At 38.5% G+C, this 16,369-nt stretch overlaps 1 protein-coding gene across 1 annotated transcript; it reads left to right on the top strand.

Moving 5' to 3' along the window:
* The first annotated feature begins 9,381 nt into the window (after positions 1-9,381).
* Positions 9,382-10,350, top strand: LOC138441815 (olfactory receptor 2AJ1-like). The gene has a single exon (XM_069592875.1). The coding sequence runs from the start codon at positions 9,382-9,384 to the stop codon at positions 10,348-10,350; it is 969 nt and encodes a 322-aa protein (XP_069448976.1).
* Positions 10,351-16,369: the final 6,019 nt, after the last annotated feature.

Raw genomic sequence — 16,369 nt, 5'->3', positions numbered from 1 at the left:
AGGGGGGTCATGTTTGGGAATGCATGTAAGAATTAAAGATTTTAAAATTAAAAAAAATAATAAAAAATTTGAGTACAATAAAACAAAGAGAACTTTTTATCAAAATAAAAAAAATGGAAAAAAAAAAAGAAAACCTCTCTGTTGATAGAAAATGTATTTGTCACAATTTAAACTTATCAAGTATTGAGTGATTTAAAATATTGCTATAATCATTTTAGGAATATGTACTTATGCAAATAAAAGTTTATAAATCCAAAAAAAAATAATTTATATAAATTAATTCTTATGTATTTTGAGAGAATTCAATTATAACAAATGCCTATAAAATGCTAGCATTTGATGAGTGATCAATAACTATTATGTTATTATCACTGTTGTTATGGTGATGAATTGTACCAAATGCTTTAGAATGATGTCAATGTGCATTCAAAGTAGTATATCCAATTGCTATAAAAAAGATGTTTTAAGTGCCATGCAAATAGATCTTAACTCTCTGCTAATTCTCTAAATACTCCTAAAATGTGAGAAACAGAATCTATTTGTATAGCACCTAAAGCATTTTAGATACAAGGTCTCACTATAAATTGCTAATCTAAATATTTACATTGACCTAAGGCAAAAGGCAAACCCAAACCTCAGGTCTTCCTTGAAATGAACTGCATAAAAATAGACCCATCAGCAGAAACACTGTCTTCTATATTCATATACCTTATTATGCATTTCTGAGGGGCAGAATATATTTCTAAGTGTACAGTGATTGTTAATTAAAAGCCATCTTGGAAAAACAAAAAACAAAAACATAGGCTCCTTGTTGACTCTTAGCCTACACCAGACCTATTGGAAAGAAAAGAGAATAACCTCACCCTGGGCAGAAGCGAAGCTTTGCCAAGGGTTAATTTTTAGATAAGAAGTAAATATGACAGTGTGGATGACAGTGATGAAAAATGGCAGAAAATTAAGTGGATGAAAGATAATTGGTAGAAAATATGAAGGCAACATGGGGAAAGTGCAAAGCAAATGGTGCCATGTTGTATCAAACTATTGGCGGGAGGAATGTGTGGCTACTTACGTATATCTTAACTTAGTAGAGCAAGAAGACCCCAAATTTCTTCATTGCTCTAACTCTGGTGATTGGCGTTCCAGCATTAGAGACCCTTCATCTTTCTTAAGGATTTCTTAATGCTAAAAATTTAACCTCCTCATCACCCAAACATCAGATTAAATATTAGAGCACTGTGTACAGCCAACCAATGACTGGGACTACACTTGAGAATGACAAAAAGCTTGAGAATGTTGGGCACCAACATGGTCAAGGGAAGCCATCTGAAGAAGAATAATTAAGTAGAGCAGTTGGTAGCCCTCTTCATAATTTGGCTTGTCAGGAAAACGACCATGCATTGTTTTCAAGGTTCATATATATGTGCACAGTCATCAGTGAGCATGATTTTATCTTCCTCTGCCCTCTGTGATCCCTCCAGATGAATCTGGAGAGTGACAATGTTAAAGGTGTCACAGCTTTCCCAGATGCATAGAATGCAATAGTTCTAATACTAGGGCACCAACCGTCTCTGTTAAAAGACTGTATGAACCATTCATAATATGGCTCAGTGACAATGTTAAGTAGGCTGCCTGCCTATGTAACATGTTCACAGAGGGCACTGGAATCCTCAGTAGGAGCACAGACATGATCGGGGTACCTGACACTTATTGTCAAAAACTGCCAACATTCAGGAAACATTCACTGAACATCTGCAATATTCCAGAAGCTGGTGAAAGACTGACTTCATTCAAGTTTTATTAAAGCCATTAGCCTTCTTCTCTCGCCACTGTACCTCCTCTAGAACAAGATCATATCGGTGTGCATTGCTTCCTTTGTTTATCAGTCTCTCAGTCATGTCTGACTCTTTGTGACCCCATGGACTGCAGCATGCCAGGCTGCCCAGCCCATCACCAACTCCTGGAGCTTGCTCAAACTCATATCCATCAAGTCAATGATGCCATCCAACCATCTCATCTCCTGTTGTCCCCTTCTCCTCCTGCCTTCAGTCTTTCTGAGAATCAGGGTCTTTTCCAACGTGTCAGTTCTTCGCATCAGGAGGCCTAAGTATTGGAGCTTCAGCTTCAGTGTCAGTCCTTTCAGTGAATATTCAGGACTGGTTTCCTTTAGGATGAACTCGTTTGATCTCCTTGCAGTCCAAGGGACTCTCAAGGGTCTTCTCCAACAACACAGCTCAAAAGCATCAATTATTCAGTGCTCAGCTTTCTTTATAGTTCAACTCTCATATCCATACATGACTACTGGAAAAACTACAGCTTTGACTACATGGACATTTGTTGGCAAAGTAATGTCTCTGCTTTTTAATATGCTGTCTAGGGTTCATAGCTTTTCTTCCAAGGAGCAAGCCTCTTTTAATTTCATGACTGCAGACACTACCTGCAGTGATTTTGAAGCCCCTCAATATAAAGTGCCTCACTGTTTTCATTGTTTCCCCATCTATTTGCCATGAAGTGATGAGACTCTACGCCATGATCTTAAGTTTTTTGAATGTTGAATTTTAAGCCAACTTTTTCAGTCTCCTCCTTCACTTTTATCAAGAGGCTCTTTACTTCTTCACTTTCTGCCATAAGGGTGATGCCGTCTGCATATGTGAAGTTATTTATATTTCTCCAGGAAATCTTGATTCCAGATTGTGCTTCCTCCAACCTGACATACCTACTGCATGATGTACTCTGCATAGAAGTTAAATAAGCAGGGTGACAATATACAGCCTTGATGTACTCCTTTTCCAGTTGGAGCCAATCTGTTGTTCCATATCTGGTTCTAACTGTTGCTTCTTGACCTGCATACAGATTTCTCAGGAGGCAGGTAAGGTGGTCTGGTATTCCCATTTCTTGAAGAATTTTTCACAGTTTGTTGTGATCCATACAGTCAAAGGCTTTAGCAGGGTCAATGAAGCAGAAATAGATGTTTTTTTTCTGGAATTCTTTTCCTTTTTCTATGATCTAACAAATGTTGACAATTTGATCTCTGGTTCCTCTGCCTTTTCTAAATCCAGCTTGAACATCTGGAATTTCATGGTTCGTATACTGTTGAATCCTAGCTTGGAGAATTTTGAGCATTACTTTGCTAGTTTGTGAAATGAATGCAATTGTGTCGTAGTTCAAACATTCTTTGGCATTTTCTTTCTTTGGGATTGGAATGAAAACGGACCTTTTCCAGTCCTGTGGCCACTGCTGAGATTTCCAAATTTGCTGACATGTTGAGTGCAGCACTTTCACAGCATCATCTTTTAGAATTTGAAAGAACTCAACTGGAATTCCATCACATCCACTAGCTTTGTTCATAGTGATGCTTCCTAAGGCCCACTTGACTTCACACCCCAAGATGTCTGGCTCTAGGTGAGTGATCACACCATTGTGGTTATCTAGGTCATTAGGGTTTTTTTTTTGTATAGTTCTTCCATGTACTTTTCACTCTTCTTAATATCTTCTGCTTCCGTTAGATCTATACCATTATTGTCTGTATTATGCCCATCTTTGCATGAAATGTTCACTTGGTATCTCTAATTTTCTTGAAGAGATCTCTTGTCTTTTGCATTCTATTGTTTTCCTCTATTTCTTTGCATTGTTCACCTAGGATGGTTTTCTTATCTCTCCTTGCTATTCTTTGGAACTCTGCATTCAGATGGATATATCTTTCCTTCTCGCCTTTGCCTTTCACTTCTCTTCTTTTCTCAGCTATTTGTGAGCCCTCTTCAGATAGCCATTTTGCCTTTTTGCATTTCTTTTTCTTGGGAATAGATTTGATCATTGCCTCCTGTACAATGTCATGAACCTCTGTTCATACTTCTTCAGATACTCTATCAGATCTGATCTCTTGAATCCATTTGTCACTTCTACTGTATAATCATAAGGGTTTTGATTCGATTGTGCCTGAATGGCACAGTGGTTTTCCCTACTTTCTTCAACTGAAGTCTGAATTTGTCAATAAGGAGTTCATTATCTGAGCCATAGTCAGCTTCTAGTCTTGTTGCTGACTGTATAGAGCTTTTCCGTATTTGACTGCAAAGAATATAATCAATAGTGTCATCTCTTGTGTTGTTGGAAGAAGGTGTTTGCTATGACCAGTGCATTCTCTTGGCAAAACTCTGTTAGCCTTTGCCCTGCTTCATTTTGTACTCCAAGGACAAACTTGCCTGTTACTCCAGGTATCTCTTGACTTCTTACTTTTGCATTCCAGTCACCTATGATGAAAGGACATCTTTTTTTGGTGTTTACTTCTAGGTCTTGTAGGTCTTCGTAGAACTATTCAGCTTCAGCTTCTTTGGCATTAGTTGGTTGGGGCATAGACTTGGATTACTGTAATATTGAATGGTTTGTTTTGGAAATGAACCGAGATCATTGTTGTTTTTGAGGTTGCACTCACGTACTGCATTTCAGACTCTTTTGTTAACTAAGATGACTACTCCTTTTCTTCTAAGAGATTCTTGCCCACAGGAGTAGATATAATGGTCATCTGAATTAAATTCACCCATTCCAGTCCATTTTAGTATACTGATCTCTAAAATGTTGATGTTCACTCTTGCCATCTGTTTGACCACTTCCAGTTTGCCTTGATTCATGGACCTAACATTCCAGGTTCCTATGCAATATTGCCCTTTATAGCATCAGACTTGACTTTCACCACTAGACATTTCCACAACTGGGCATTGTTTCTGCCCAGAAAGGCTCAGCCTCTTCTTTCTTTCTGGAGGTGTTTCTCCACTTTTCTTCAGTAGCCTGTTGGGCACCTACAAACCTGGAGAGTTCATCTTTCCATGTCATATCTTTTTGCCTTTTCATACTGTTCATGGGGCTCTCAAGGCAAGAATACTGAAGTGGTTTGTGTTCTCTTCTCCAAAGGACTACATTTTGTCAGAACTCTCCACCATGACTCTTAGATTCCATAAATAGACATGATACTTCCAATATTACATCTCACTTTCTCTCTTTTTTCTCCAGAAAGTTGGAGCCCTGAAATAAAAAAGAACTGCCTATAATCCTATTTCTTGTCCCCCTGCTTCATTATGTATAGTGCCCCTGACCCTTTGAAATGCCCTTTCTGAAATGGAAAACTTATTTTTCCATTTAATGCAATCTCATATTTTATTATATTAATGGTCCTTCTGTTTCCTCAAGCTTACTGAGGCCAGAGGGGAGGATTTATTAGAGTTTGTCTAGAACAGACACTGGACTCAATAGACATGTATAGCATGAAAGAATGACAAATGAGTCAGTGAAATGAGTCATGTAAAAAATGAGGGATTAATTTCTAAATCTATAAATACATAAATCTTGAATTCATCTTCTTTACCATGATTATTAGTAGATGACTGCATGTCTTGATGAAAATGTATAGTCTTAGATATACTGTGTAATAAATGATGAAGAAGTGAGACATTTTTGTTGTTCTGAAAATAACTTACAATAAAATACTGGATGTAACTGAAAGATATGTCTAGTTTTCAAGTTTTACTTGACTGACTTACCATGTGAACTAGCAAATATTATACAGCTTTGAGTCAATTTAATCAAGTCAATTAAAATCAATGAGTTTCATTTCCTTGTTTATATAATGCAATTACTGTACTACATCTCTGTTTCTTAATTTGATCTGATTATAAAAACTACTTGGAGAATATGATTTAATAGGTCTGAAGGAGGGGACAGGTGATTTTTCAATAGGCAGCTGTATGTAACTCTGGAACACTTGATTTCATGGAACTGTAAGAATCAAATATTGTATTATTAACTTCTCAGAAGCTATAAGCAGAAAATATGGGAACAAAATTCATCTCGTCACATAGTTATTGATAACCTGCTTCTTCAATTTACAGGCCTAGGCAATCTTGGGAGTTCAAAGTATTTTATTTAAGGGAAAAAAGCAGAACCTCTCCTCTGAAAAGGCTAACAATCTACAGGGTTAAAGATTTATCCACAAATAACTGTGGCTTAAGGCAAACTGCAACATACACTGTGATAAACTGATGAACATAAAAGAGGACAGAGAAGCAGTGGATGCTAACTGGGAGGACCACAGAGGAGGGAACATTTAAGCTGGGACTTTGAAAGTGGATAATATGATTTATTAGTTCAAGTAAAACTGAATTGCTGTCCCTCTATCCACTGGGTTTTTAAAAACATGCCTCAAATCTGTGGCTTAGTCACACTTCCTCCCATACAGCCCTAAGAAAACTGTTATAAATTCCTGTCCTTTACATTATTTTTCCTTCCAGTTTTATTGAGATATTGACATACAGCACTGTATAAGTTTAAGGTGTACAGCATAAAGATTTGACTTACACACATCATGAAATAATTAACACAGTGAGTTTCAGTTCAGTTCAGTTCAGTCGCTCAGTTGTGTCCGACTCTTTGTGACACCATGAATCCCAGCACGCCAGGCCTCCCTGTCCATCACCAACTCCCAGAGTTCACTCAAACTCACATCCATCGAGTCCGTGATGCCATCCAGCCATCTCATCCTCTGTCGTCCCCTTCTCCTCCTGCCCTCAATCCCTCCCAGCATCAGAGTCTTTTCCAATGAGTCAACTCTTTGCATGAGGTGGCCAAAGTACTGGAGTTTCAGCTTTAGCATCATTCCCTCCAAAGAAATCCCAGGGCTGATCTCCTTCAGAATGGACTGGTTGGATCTCCTTGCAGTTGAAGGGACTCTCAAGAGTCTTCTCCAACACCACAGTTCAAAAGCATCAATTCTTCGGCGCTCAGCCTTCTTCATAGTCCAACTCTCACATCCATATATGACTACTGGAAAAACCGTAGTGAACATCATCTCATATAGATATAAAATTAAAGAAATACAAAAAAATTTTCTTTTGATGAGAACTCAGGATTTATTCTAGTCACAGCTTTCATAATATACAGCAGTTTAATTATATTTATCATGTTGTATATTACATCCCTAATGTTTATTTACCTTATTACTAGAAGCTTGTACTTTTTAGTCAAAAGGACCACCTTCAGCCAATTTCCTCAGCTCCTATCCCACCACCCCTAGTAACCACAAATATGATCTTTTTCCTGTGAGTTTGTTTATTTGATTGTACTTGAAGTATAATTGACCTACAATGTTATTTTCCTGGTACACAACGTAGTGATTCAGTCTTTCCATATACATTTTTATTGGCCATGCTGTTGGGATGTGCGATCTAAGTTCCCTGACCAGGGCTCAAACTCATGCCACCTGCAGTGAAAGCATGTATTCTTAACCACTGGACCACCAAGGAAGTCCTTATTTCTATACTTTTAAAATTGATCACTATGATAAGTCTAGTTGCAATATCACCACACAAAGATATTATTTAGATGTTGGCTATACTCCCTTCTCTGTATATTTGATGTTTGTGACTCATATTTCTCTCTGCCCCTCAACCCTCTATACTCTGGCAACCACCTGTTTGTTCTCAGTATCCATTACTCTCTGTTCATTGGTTTTTAGATCCCACATATAAGTGATATAGCACAGTATTTGACTTTCTCTGACTTATTTCATTTTGCAAAATATCCTCTAGGTCCAGTGCACCTTACCAGTCAATGTACAAGAAACATAGCAGAATCACTCTGACTAACTTTGTAAATGTGCATAGCTCTGTGTGTAATAAGGGACCAGAAGGCCTGATTCTGCCTCTTGTGCAAAGTAAACTTCGATTACACCTACTATATCCATTTAACACTACTGCCCAGGCAATGTTCTCAGATCTATACTCATTGATACTTTTAATCTGCACATCCTTCCTATGTTGTGGGTTTGCTTCAGTCCAGTTTTACAAAGGAAAGAAGAGAGGCACAGAAGGATGATTGTCCTAGTCCAAGGATATCAGGTAGGTAAATGCGGTCTTTTAGCAGGAGCTTTAAACCATGGTACTGATCTTCTAGAAGTTATACTTTTAACTGGTCCACAATAATCTTTCTGCTTATAGAGTTAACAAACCCAACCAAAACTTTGCTAAACAGAAGATATCCTGCCTTTTAAAATAAATAATTTCTTACAAGCTGTATCCTAGCAATCTCTTTCATCTGGACCTTGTGCTTCTCCTTGTGCAACATCAGCTAGTACCAGGAATTACATTGATGATAGGTTCCAAGTTTACAAGGAGGAGGGCGACTTAGTGAAACTGGCAAAAATCATATTTTTAAGGTTCCTCCTTAAATACTGGTGCTATATATAGTTGGTCATTCTGTTCCAGTTGACTTAAGAGATACTTGTTGCTATTGTTCAGTCGCTCAGTTGTATCTGACTCTTTGTGAACCCATGGACAGCAGCACACCAGACTTCCCTTTCCTTTACTAAATCCCAGAGTTTGCTCAAACTCATGTCCATTGAGACGATGATGCCATTCAACCATCTCATCTTCTGTAACCCACTTCTCCTCCTGCCCTCAATCTTTCCCAGCATCAGAGTCTTTTTCAGTGAGTCAGCTCTTCACATCAGGTGGCCTAAGTATTGGAGCTTCAGGGGCAGCATCAATCCTTTCAATGAATATTCAGGGTTGATTTCCTTTAGGATTATCTGGTTCGATCGCCTTGCTGTCCAAGGTACTCTCAAGAGTCTTCTCCAACACCCCAGTTCAAAAGCATCAGTTTTTGGTGCTCAGCCGTCTTTATGATCCAGTTCTCACATCCATACATGACTACTGGAAAAACTATGGCTTTAACTATATGGACCTTTGTCAGCAAAGTGATGTCTCTGTTCTTTAATATGCTGTCTAGGTTTGCCATAGCTTGAGTCAGGATCAAAGTAAGGAGGGCTCATGGGAAGTGGGAAAGTTCCCCACATGAGAGGAAAAGGTGAACATAGACCACATTCAATTCTGAAAATGTTTTTCTTTACTCAGGTTATCAAGGCTCTACTTCCCATCTTCAAAAGAATCTTTTTTTTTTTTTTCATGAAACCTCATAAGATTGAGTGAAAATGTTGACTTCAAAATGTAAAATCATCATAACTGTTGTGTTGAAGCTGTGTGGGCCTCAAGGTGATGACTAAATTAGCTCTTTAAGAATTTTCATCAAATTGACTGACTTGTTATTGATAGCACATTCAATGTATCTGTATTCTTATTTGGTTAGTGTTAGTGGTTATAGTTTGCAACAGTAGGTACAGTGTGTAAACATTAGGTTATTAAGTAATCCATGAGATAATTAATGAAAATTATATATTTTGAGAACTTATGCATAATACTGAAGAGACCTCAACAGGAAAAAAGTTACAAAAAAATATTCAAAGGAGTCCTGGGAGCAAGGAAAATAGACAAGCTGTACAGCAACACATCATCAGATGGAACAGTGTTCTTACAGTTGTTTCCTGGGCAATAATGTTCATCCATGGAGAGAAACAATAAGACTATATCCACAGATTTTATTCTCCTGGGGCTCTGGCCTGAGTCCAGCCACCTTGTGATCCTTATCTACCTTATCCTTTTGGTCTACTGTATGGCTGTTATGAGCAATGTTGTTCTCATTCTCCTCATCTGGCTAGATTTGCATCTCCAATCCCCCATGTACTTTCTGCTCAGCCACCTCTCCCTCATTGACTTGGCCTTGATTTCAACTTCTGTCCCCAAAATGGTCACAAACTTCTTCTCAGGGGAAAGAGTCATATCACAGGTAGGTTGTGGAACCCAGATCTTCTTCAGCTTAACCCTGGGAATTGCTGAGTGCCTCCTGCTAACTGTCATGTCTTATGACCGCTACATTGCCATCTGTAACCCACTTCGTTACTCAGTCATTATCAGCCATGTCACTTGCAAAAAGATGGTCATTGTGTCCTGGACAGGGGGAGCAATAACTTCCTCGGTTCATACAGCCTATGCTATGCATTTTCCCATTTGTCACCCCCGAGAGGTCCTGCATTTTTTGTGTGAGGTCATGGCCCTCTTGAAGCTCACTTGTGAGGACATTTCAGCCTATGTGAAGTCAGTGGTGGTCTCAAGCTTTCTGGTGGTCCTCATCCCTCTAAGTCTCATCCTGGCCTCCTACACCCTCATCTTTCTTGCTGTCCTCCGCATGAACTCCTCTGAGGGCAGGAACAAGGCTCTGGCCACCTGCTCCTCCCACCTTTGTGTGGTCAGCCTCTACTTTGGCCCTGCCATATTGGTCTACATGAGACCAGGGTCTTCTAAGACTCCCAGATTAAATCAATCTCTTTTTATGTTTAATGCCATCCTTACCCCTATGCTTAACCCACTCATCTATAGTCTGAGAAACAAGGATGTTATACAAGCTTTGAAGAGTAGAGTCATCAATAGATTCCCCCTGAGGAAGATGAAAAGACATTTACATTGCTATACATGATTATAATCTTATGTGAGCATATTTATTTAAATTGCTTTCAGGAGGCTTTAAGACTTGAAAAATTCTGTTATAAATTATAGAATGTTAAAAGTATTTATTTCAATCCTTTTGTTGTGTGAAAATGAAACACAAAAGAATCTGTCCATGGTCTCAGAGCACCATCAAAGAGCCAGTTCTTCTGACACAAAATTCTGAAAACACACTTATTTTCTAAATAACACAGAGCATCATTTTTGCTCATGTAAGCCCAAGTTATGAATGCACTCATCCACTTAAATATACCTGTGAAGAAGGCATGAGCTGCTCCTCAGAACGAAGCAGAACTTCTGATATATACTTTCAACAACTGTGATATTAAAATAGTCTGATCTTTCTTGAATGAAGAAAAGCAGCTTTTAGACTGCCAAAATATCATACACATTCAACCTAATGTCAGCATTTTGTTTCATGAGAAACAAAGGGTAAATCTGTCTTTTCTTTCTCTTGGCTCCAACAAAGGTTTCTTTTTCTTTGTGCTCCTCCTTCTGAGATCAGACCCATTGTCTAAGGCAAACACAGCACTAAATAAGACTACAAAATTCTGACAATCTGAGAAACTGGGATAAAATGATGGTGCCTTCTATCTAGCACTGCTAAGAGGACTAAACAAGTTATAGTGTGTAAATCAGAAAAGAAAGCAGGAAATGAGTGCTATGTTACAAATGTCTGTGCAACTGAAGGCCGGGCACTGAACTTAGCATTCAGTAGGGAAGTAAGAGAACTAGACTCTTTAAAGCCTTCCTCCTAGGTATGGCATATTGAACTTTATTTTAAAGATAATAAAGATTTACTATAGTCACTTTAGGAGGAATGCAAAATGAGTGCTAAAATCAGCCCTAGTCAAAGCTGAGAGGAAAAAAATTAAAAACTTTCTCCTACAATGTAAATAAATTCATCTGTACCATTTCTCTATATTCCATATATATATATGTATTAATATATGATATTTGTTTTTCTCTTTCTGACTTAGTTCACTCTGTATGACAGACTCTAGGTCATTCCACATCACTACAAATGACCCAATTTCATTCCCTTTTATGGCTGAGTAATATTCCATTGTGTATATGTAAAATAAATCTAAAATTGTATTCAAAAAATATAAATGATATTGGTGCTTTATTTTAAAAAGTTGTAGTGAAATTTTAAAATATTGTAATTATTGTAGAGAATGATAATTTCTCAGCATTATCAGCTCCTACAATCACTGTATGGTAAATATTTAAACTGATAAATATCTTTTACTATTTTGATTATGTAACTATTATTCACTTAATACCATTATATCACTATTGGTCAACACAAAATAATAAATTCTATCTCACTAAAACTACCATTCAATAGAAAAACATGTAATTATTTTTAAAAATCCAGATGCATATCAGAATTATTTCGGAATTTTTGGAAAAATACAAATGCCCATATAGTGACATTTTTCCCCCAAGGCTCCAGGTGTGTTTTTAATGAGCAGCCATGTTTAAAATTCAAATTGTGGTGCCGGAGAAGACTCTTGAAAGTCCCCTGGAGAGCAGGGAGATCAAACCAGTCAATCCTAAAGGAAATCAACCCTGAATACTCATTGGAAGGACTGATGCTGAAACTGAAGCTTCAATACATTGGCTGCCTGATGTGAAGAACCAACTCACTGGAAAAGATCCCAATGCATGAAAGATTTAAGGTAAAAGAAGAAGAGGGTGGCAGAGGATGAGATGGTTGACTAGCATCACCAGTTCAATGGAGATGAACTTGGGCAAACTCCAGGAGAGTGAGGGACAGGGAAGCCTGGCATGCTGCAGTACATGGGGTTACAAAGAGTCGGACATGACTTAGGGACTGAACAACAACATGTTTAAAAACAACTGGATTACATGATGATGTTTCACTTTTATCTAGTTTGTTTTACCTTTTCTATTTAATATTCAGTGCTCCCATTTCATTTAGTTTAGTTTTTCAATTTCTCTCTGTTTTGTTGTTGTTTTTTTCTCAAGGCTTTATCAAGCAGAGAAGAAAAGTTTTTGTATATGTATGTATGTTGTGGTCATTCAGTCGCTCAGTGGCGTCTGACTCTTTGTGACCCCGTGGATTGCTGTATGCCAGGCTTCCCTGTCCATCACCATCCCCAGAGCTTGCTAAAACTCATGTCCACTTAGGCAGTGATGCCATCCAACCATGTTGTCCTAGGTCATCCCTATCTCCTCCTGCCTTCAATCTTTCCCAGTATCAGGGCTTTTTCTAATGAGTCGGCTCTTCTCATCAGGTGACCAAAATATTGGCACTTCAGCTTCAGCATTAGTCCTTCTAATGAATATTCAGGACTGATTTCCTTTAGAATGGACTGGTTTGATCTCCTTGCAATCCAAGGGACTCTCAAGAGTCTTCTCCAACACCACAGTTCAAAGGCATCAAATTCTTCAGTGCTCAGCTTTCTTTATGGTCCAACTCTCATATCCATACATGACTACTGGGAAAACCATAGCTTTGACTAGAAGAACCTTTGGTGGCAAAGTAATGTCCCTGTCTTTTAATATGCTGTCTAGGTTTGTCACAGTTTTTCTTCTAAGGAGCAAGCATCTTTTAATTTCATGGCTGCAGTCACCGTCTGAAGTGATTTTGGAGCCCAAGAAAATAAAGTCTATCACTGATCCATTGTTTTCCCATCTATTTGCCATGAAGTGATGGGACCGGATGATGTGATCCTAGTTTCAGGGTAGCTACAAACAAAAAGAAGATATGCACAAAAGATAGAAAGAAATCAAAGCATGACATTACAGAAAATCATCGAAACACAAAGAAATGTAGCAAGAGAGGAAGAAAGTAACAAACAAACCAAGAAATAACCAGAAAACAACAAAATGACAAATATAAGTCCATACTTATTAATAAATATTTAAGTGCAAATCACTTCATGGGAAATAGATGGGGAAACAGTGGAAACAGTATCAGACTTTATTTTTCTGGCCTCCAAAATCACTGCAGATGGTGACTTCAGCCATGAAATTAAAAGACGCTTACTCCTTGGAAGAAAAGTTATGACCAACCTAGACAGCATATTCAAAAGCAGAGACATTACTTTGCCGACTAAGGTCTGTCTAGTCAAGGCTATGGCTTTTCCTGTTGAGGCTGAAACTCCAATACTTTGGCCACCTGATGCAAAAAGCTGACTCATTGGAAAAGACCATTATGCTGGGAAAGATTGAGGGCAGGAGGAGAAGGGGACAACAGAGGATAAGATGGTATTATGGCATCATCGACTCGATGGACATGGGTTTGGGGGGACTCCAGAAGTTGGTGATGAACAGGGAGTCTGGGCATGCTGCGGTTCATGGGGTCGCAGAGTTGGACATGACTGAGCGACTGAACTGACTGAATGCAGAAAAAAAAAGAAGACCAAAATTTTGCTGTCCATAAGAGACTTACTTCATGTATTAGGCCACACATAGCTTCCCTGGCGGCCCAGATGGTAAAGAATTCATCTGCAAAGTGGGAGACCTGGGTTTGATCCCTCAGTTGGGAACATCCCCTGGAGCAGGGCAAAGCAACCCACTCCAATATTCTTGCTTGGAGAATCTGCATGGACAGAGAAGCCTGGTGGGCTACAGTCCAAGGGGTTGCAAAGAGTCAGACACTACTGAGTGACTAAGCACATAGACTAAAAGTGAAGAGATGGAAAAAGATATCTCATAGAAATAGAAACAAAAGAGATCAAGGGCAGCTATACATATATCTGTATAAGTATATAAGGAGGAGAAGTAAAAGTATATAAGGAGGAGAAGGGGACGACAGAGGTTGAGATGGTTGGATGGCATCAGCTACTCGATGGGCACAAGTTTGAGCAAGTTCTGGGAGTTGATGACGGACAGGGAGGCCTGGCTTGCTGCAGTCCATGGGGTTGCAAAGAGTCAGACACGATGATTGAGCGACTGAACTGATAACTTGTATCGCATTAAATAGGCCTTAAGAAAAAGCTATTACAAGAGAAAAGGAAGATTATTATATAATAATAAAGGTGTCAATTAATCAGAATGAGCTAAGAATCATAAATGTATATTCACCCAACACTGAAAAGTGAAAGTGTTAGTCACTCAGTTGCGTCTGACTCTTTGCAACCCCATGGACTGTAGCCCACCAGGCTCCTCTGTCTGTGGAATTCTCTAGGCAAGAATACTGGAGTGGATAGCCATCCCCTTCTCCAGGGGAACTTCCCGAACCAGGGATTGAACGTGGGTCTCCTGCATTGTAGGCAGAGTCTGAGTCACAACATTGGCACACCCAAATATATAGAGCATACAGATATTAAGGGGGAAATGGAGAGTAAAAAAATAATGGTGAGGGATTTCAATAGCCCACATTTAACAATGGACAGATCATGCAGATGGAAAAATCTATAAGGAAACATTGGAATTAAACTACTTAATATCAGATTTAAGCAGTAGAATACACATTGTTCTCAAGCTCACATGGAACATTTTCAAGGATAGGATATATTAGGCTGCAAAGCATTCCTAACAAACTAAAAATGATTTAAATCATATCACACATCTTTCCAACCACAATGGTATGAAACTAGAAATCAATTACAAGAAGAAAATCTACAAATATGTGGGAATTAAACAACATACTTTTAAACAACCAGCTGGCTAAATAGAACTAAAAAGGAAAATCAAAAGTCAAAGACAAGTGAAAATGGAAATACAGTATATCAAAACTTAGCAGCAAAAGTAGTTCTAAAAAGTTTATAGTGATAAATGCATATATTAAGGGAAAAAAATCTCAAATAAAAATTACTTTATAGACACCCCTGGTGGTCCAGTGGTTAAGAGTTCACCTTCCAATGCAAGGGACACAGGTTCAATCCCTGGTCTGGGAAGATTCTACATTCTGTGGGACAACTAAGCCAGTGTGCTACAACTGCTGAGTCTGTGCTCCATAGCCCATGAGCTGCAACTGCTGAGACTGCATGCCTCACAACGTTGAATCCCATGTATTCTAGAGCCCATGATCTGCAATAAGAGAGGCCACTGCAATTGGAAGCCTTTACACCACAACTAAGGGTAGCCCCCTGCTTTCCACAACTGGAGAAAGCCCACACACAGCATTGAAGACCATAACCAACACAGCCAAATATAAACAAATAGTAACAGCTAATTTCTTTAAAAAAAAAACAACTAACTAATTTTAAACCTCAAGGAAAAAGAAACTTTGAGAATCATAAGAACTACTATGAACAATTACATGACCACATATTAGATAACCTAGAAGAAATAAATTCCTAGAAATGTAAAACCTACCAAGATTTAATGAAGAAACAGAAAATCTGAACAGACCAATTATTACTTAATTAGTAAGAGGATTGAATTCATAGTCAAATACCTCCCACCAAAGAGAAGTTCAGAATCAGATGACTTGAAAAATGGAATCTACTAACATGTAAAGAATAATTAATGCCAGTTCTTCTCAAACTCTTTCCAAAACTGAAGAGGAAGGAATATCCCCAAACTTATTTTATGAGGCCAGAATTATCCTAATAGCAAAATCAGATAAAAACACTGAAGGACAAGAAGATTACAGACTAAAATCCTTGATAATATAGATACAAAAAAATCCTTAACTAAATAGAGTCCCTTGGACAGCAAAGAGTTCAAACCAGTCCATCTTAAAGGAAATCAACCCTGAATATTCAGGGTTGAAAGGACTGATGCTGAAGCTGAAGCTCCAGTACTTTGGCCACCTGATGCAAGCAGCCAACTCATTGGAAAAGACCCCGATGCTAGGAAAGATTGAAGGCAGAAGGAGAAGAGGGTGACAGAGGATGAGATGGTTGCTTGACATCACGAATGCAATGGACAAGAACTTGGGCAAACTCCGGGGGATGGTGAGGGACAGGGAAACCTGATGTACTACAGTCAATGGGGTTGTGAAGAGGCAGACATGACTTGGGGACTGAACAACAGCAAAAATACTGGTAATCACTTCAACAGCACAT

This window comes from Ovis canadensis, chromosome 5 (genome assembly GCF_042477335.2).
Source record: "Ovis canadensis isolate MfBH-ARS-UI-01 breed Bighorn chromosome 5, ARS-UI_OviCan_v2, whole genome shotgun sequence".
In the NCBI taxonomy this organism is placed as follows: Eukaryota; Metazoa; Chordata; class Mammalia; order Artiodactyla; family Bovidae; genus Ovis; species Ovis canadensis.
Note: the sequence above shows the minus strand (reverse complement) of the source record. Positions and strands in the feature narration are given on the sequence as shown.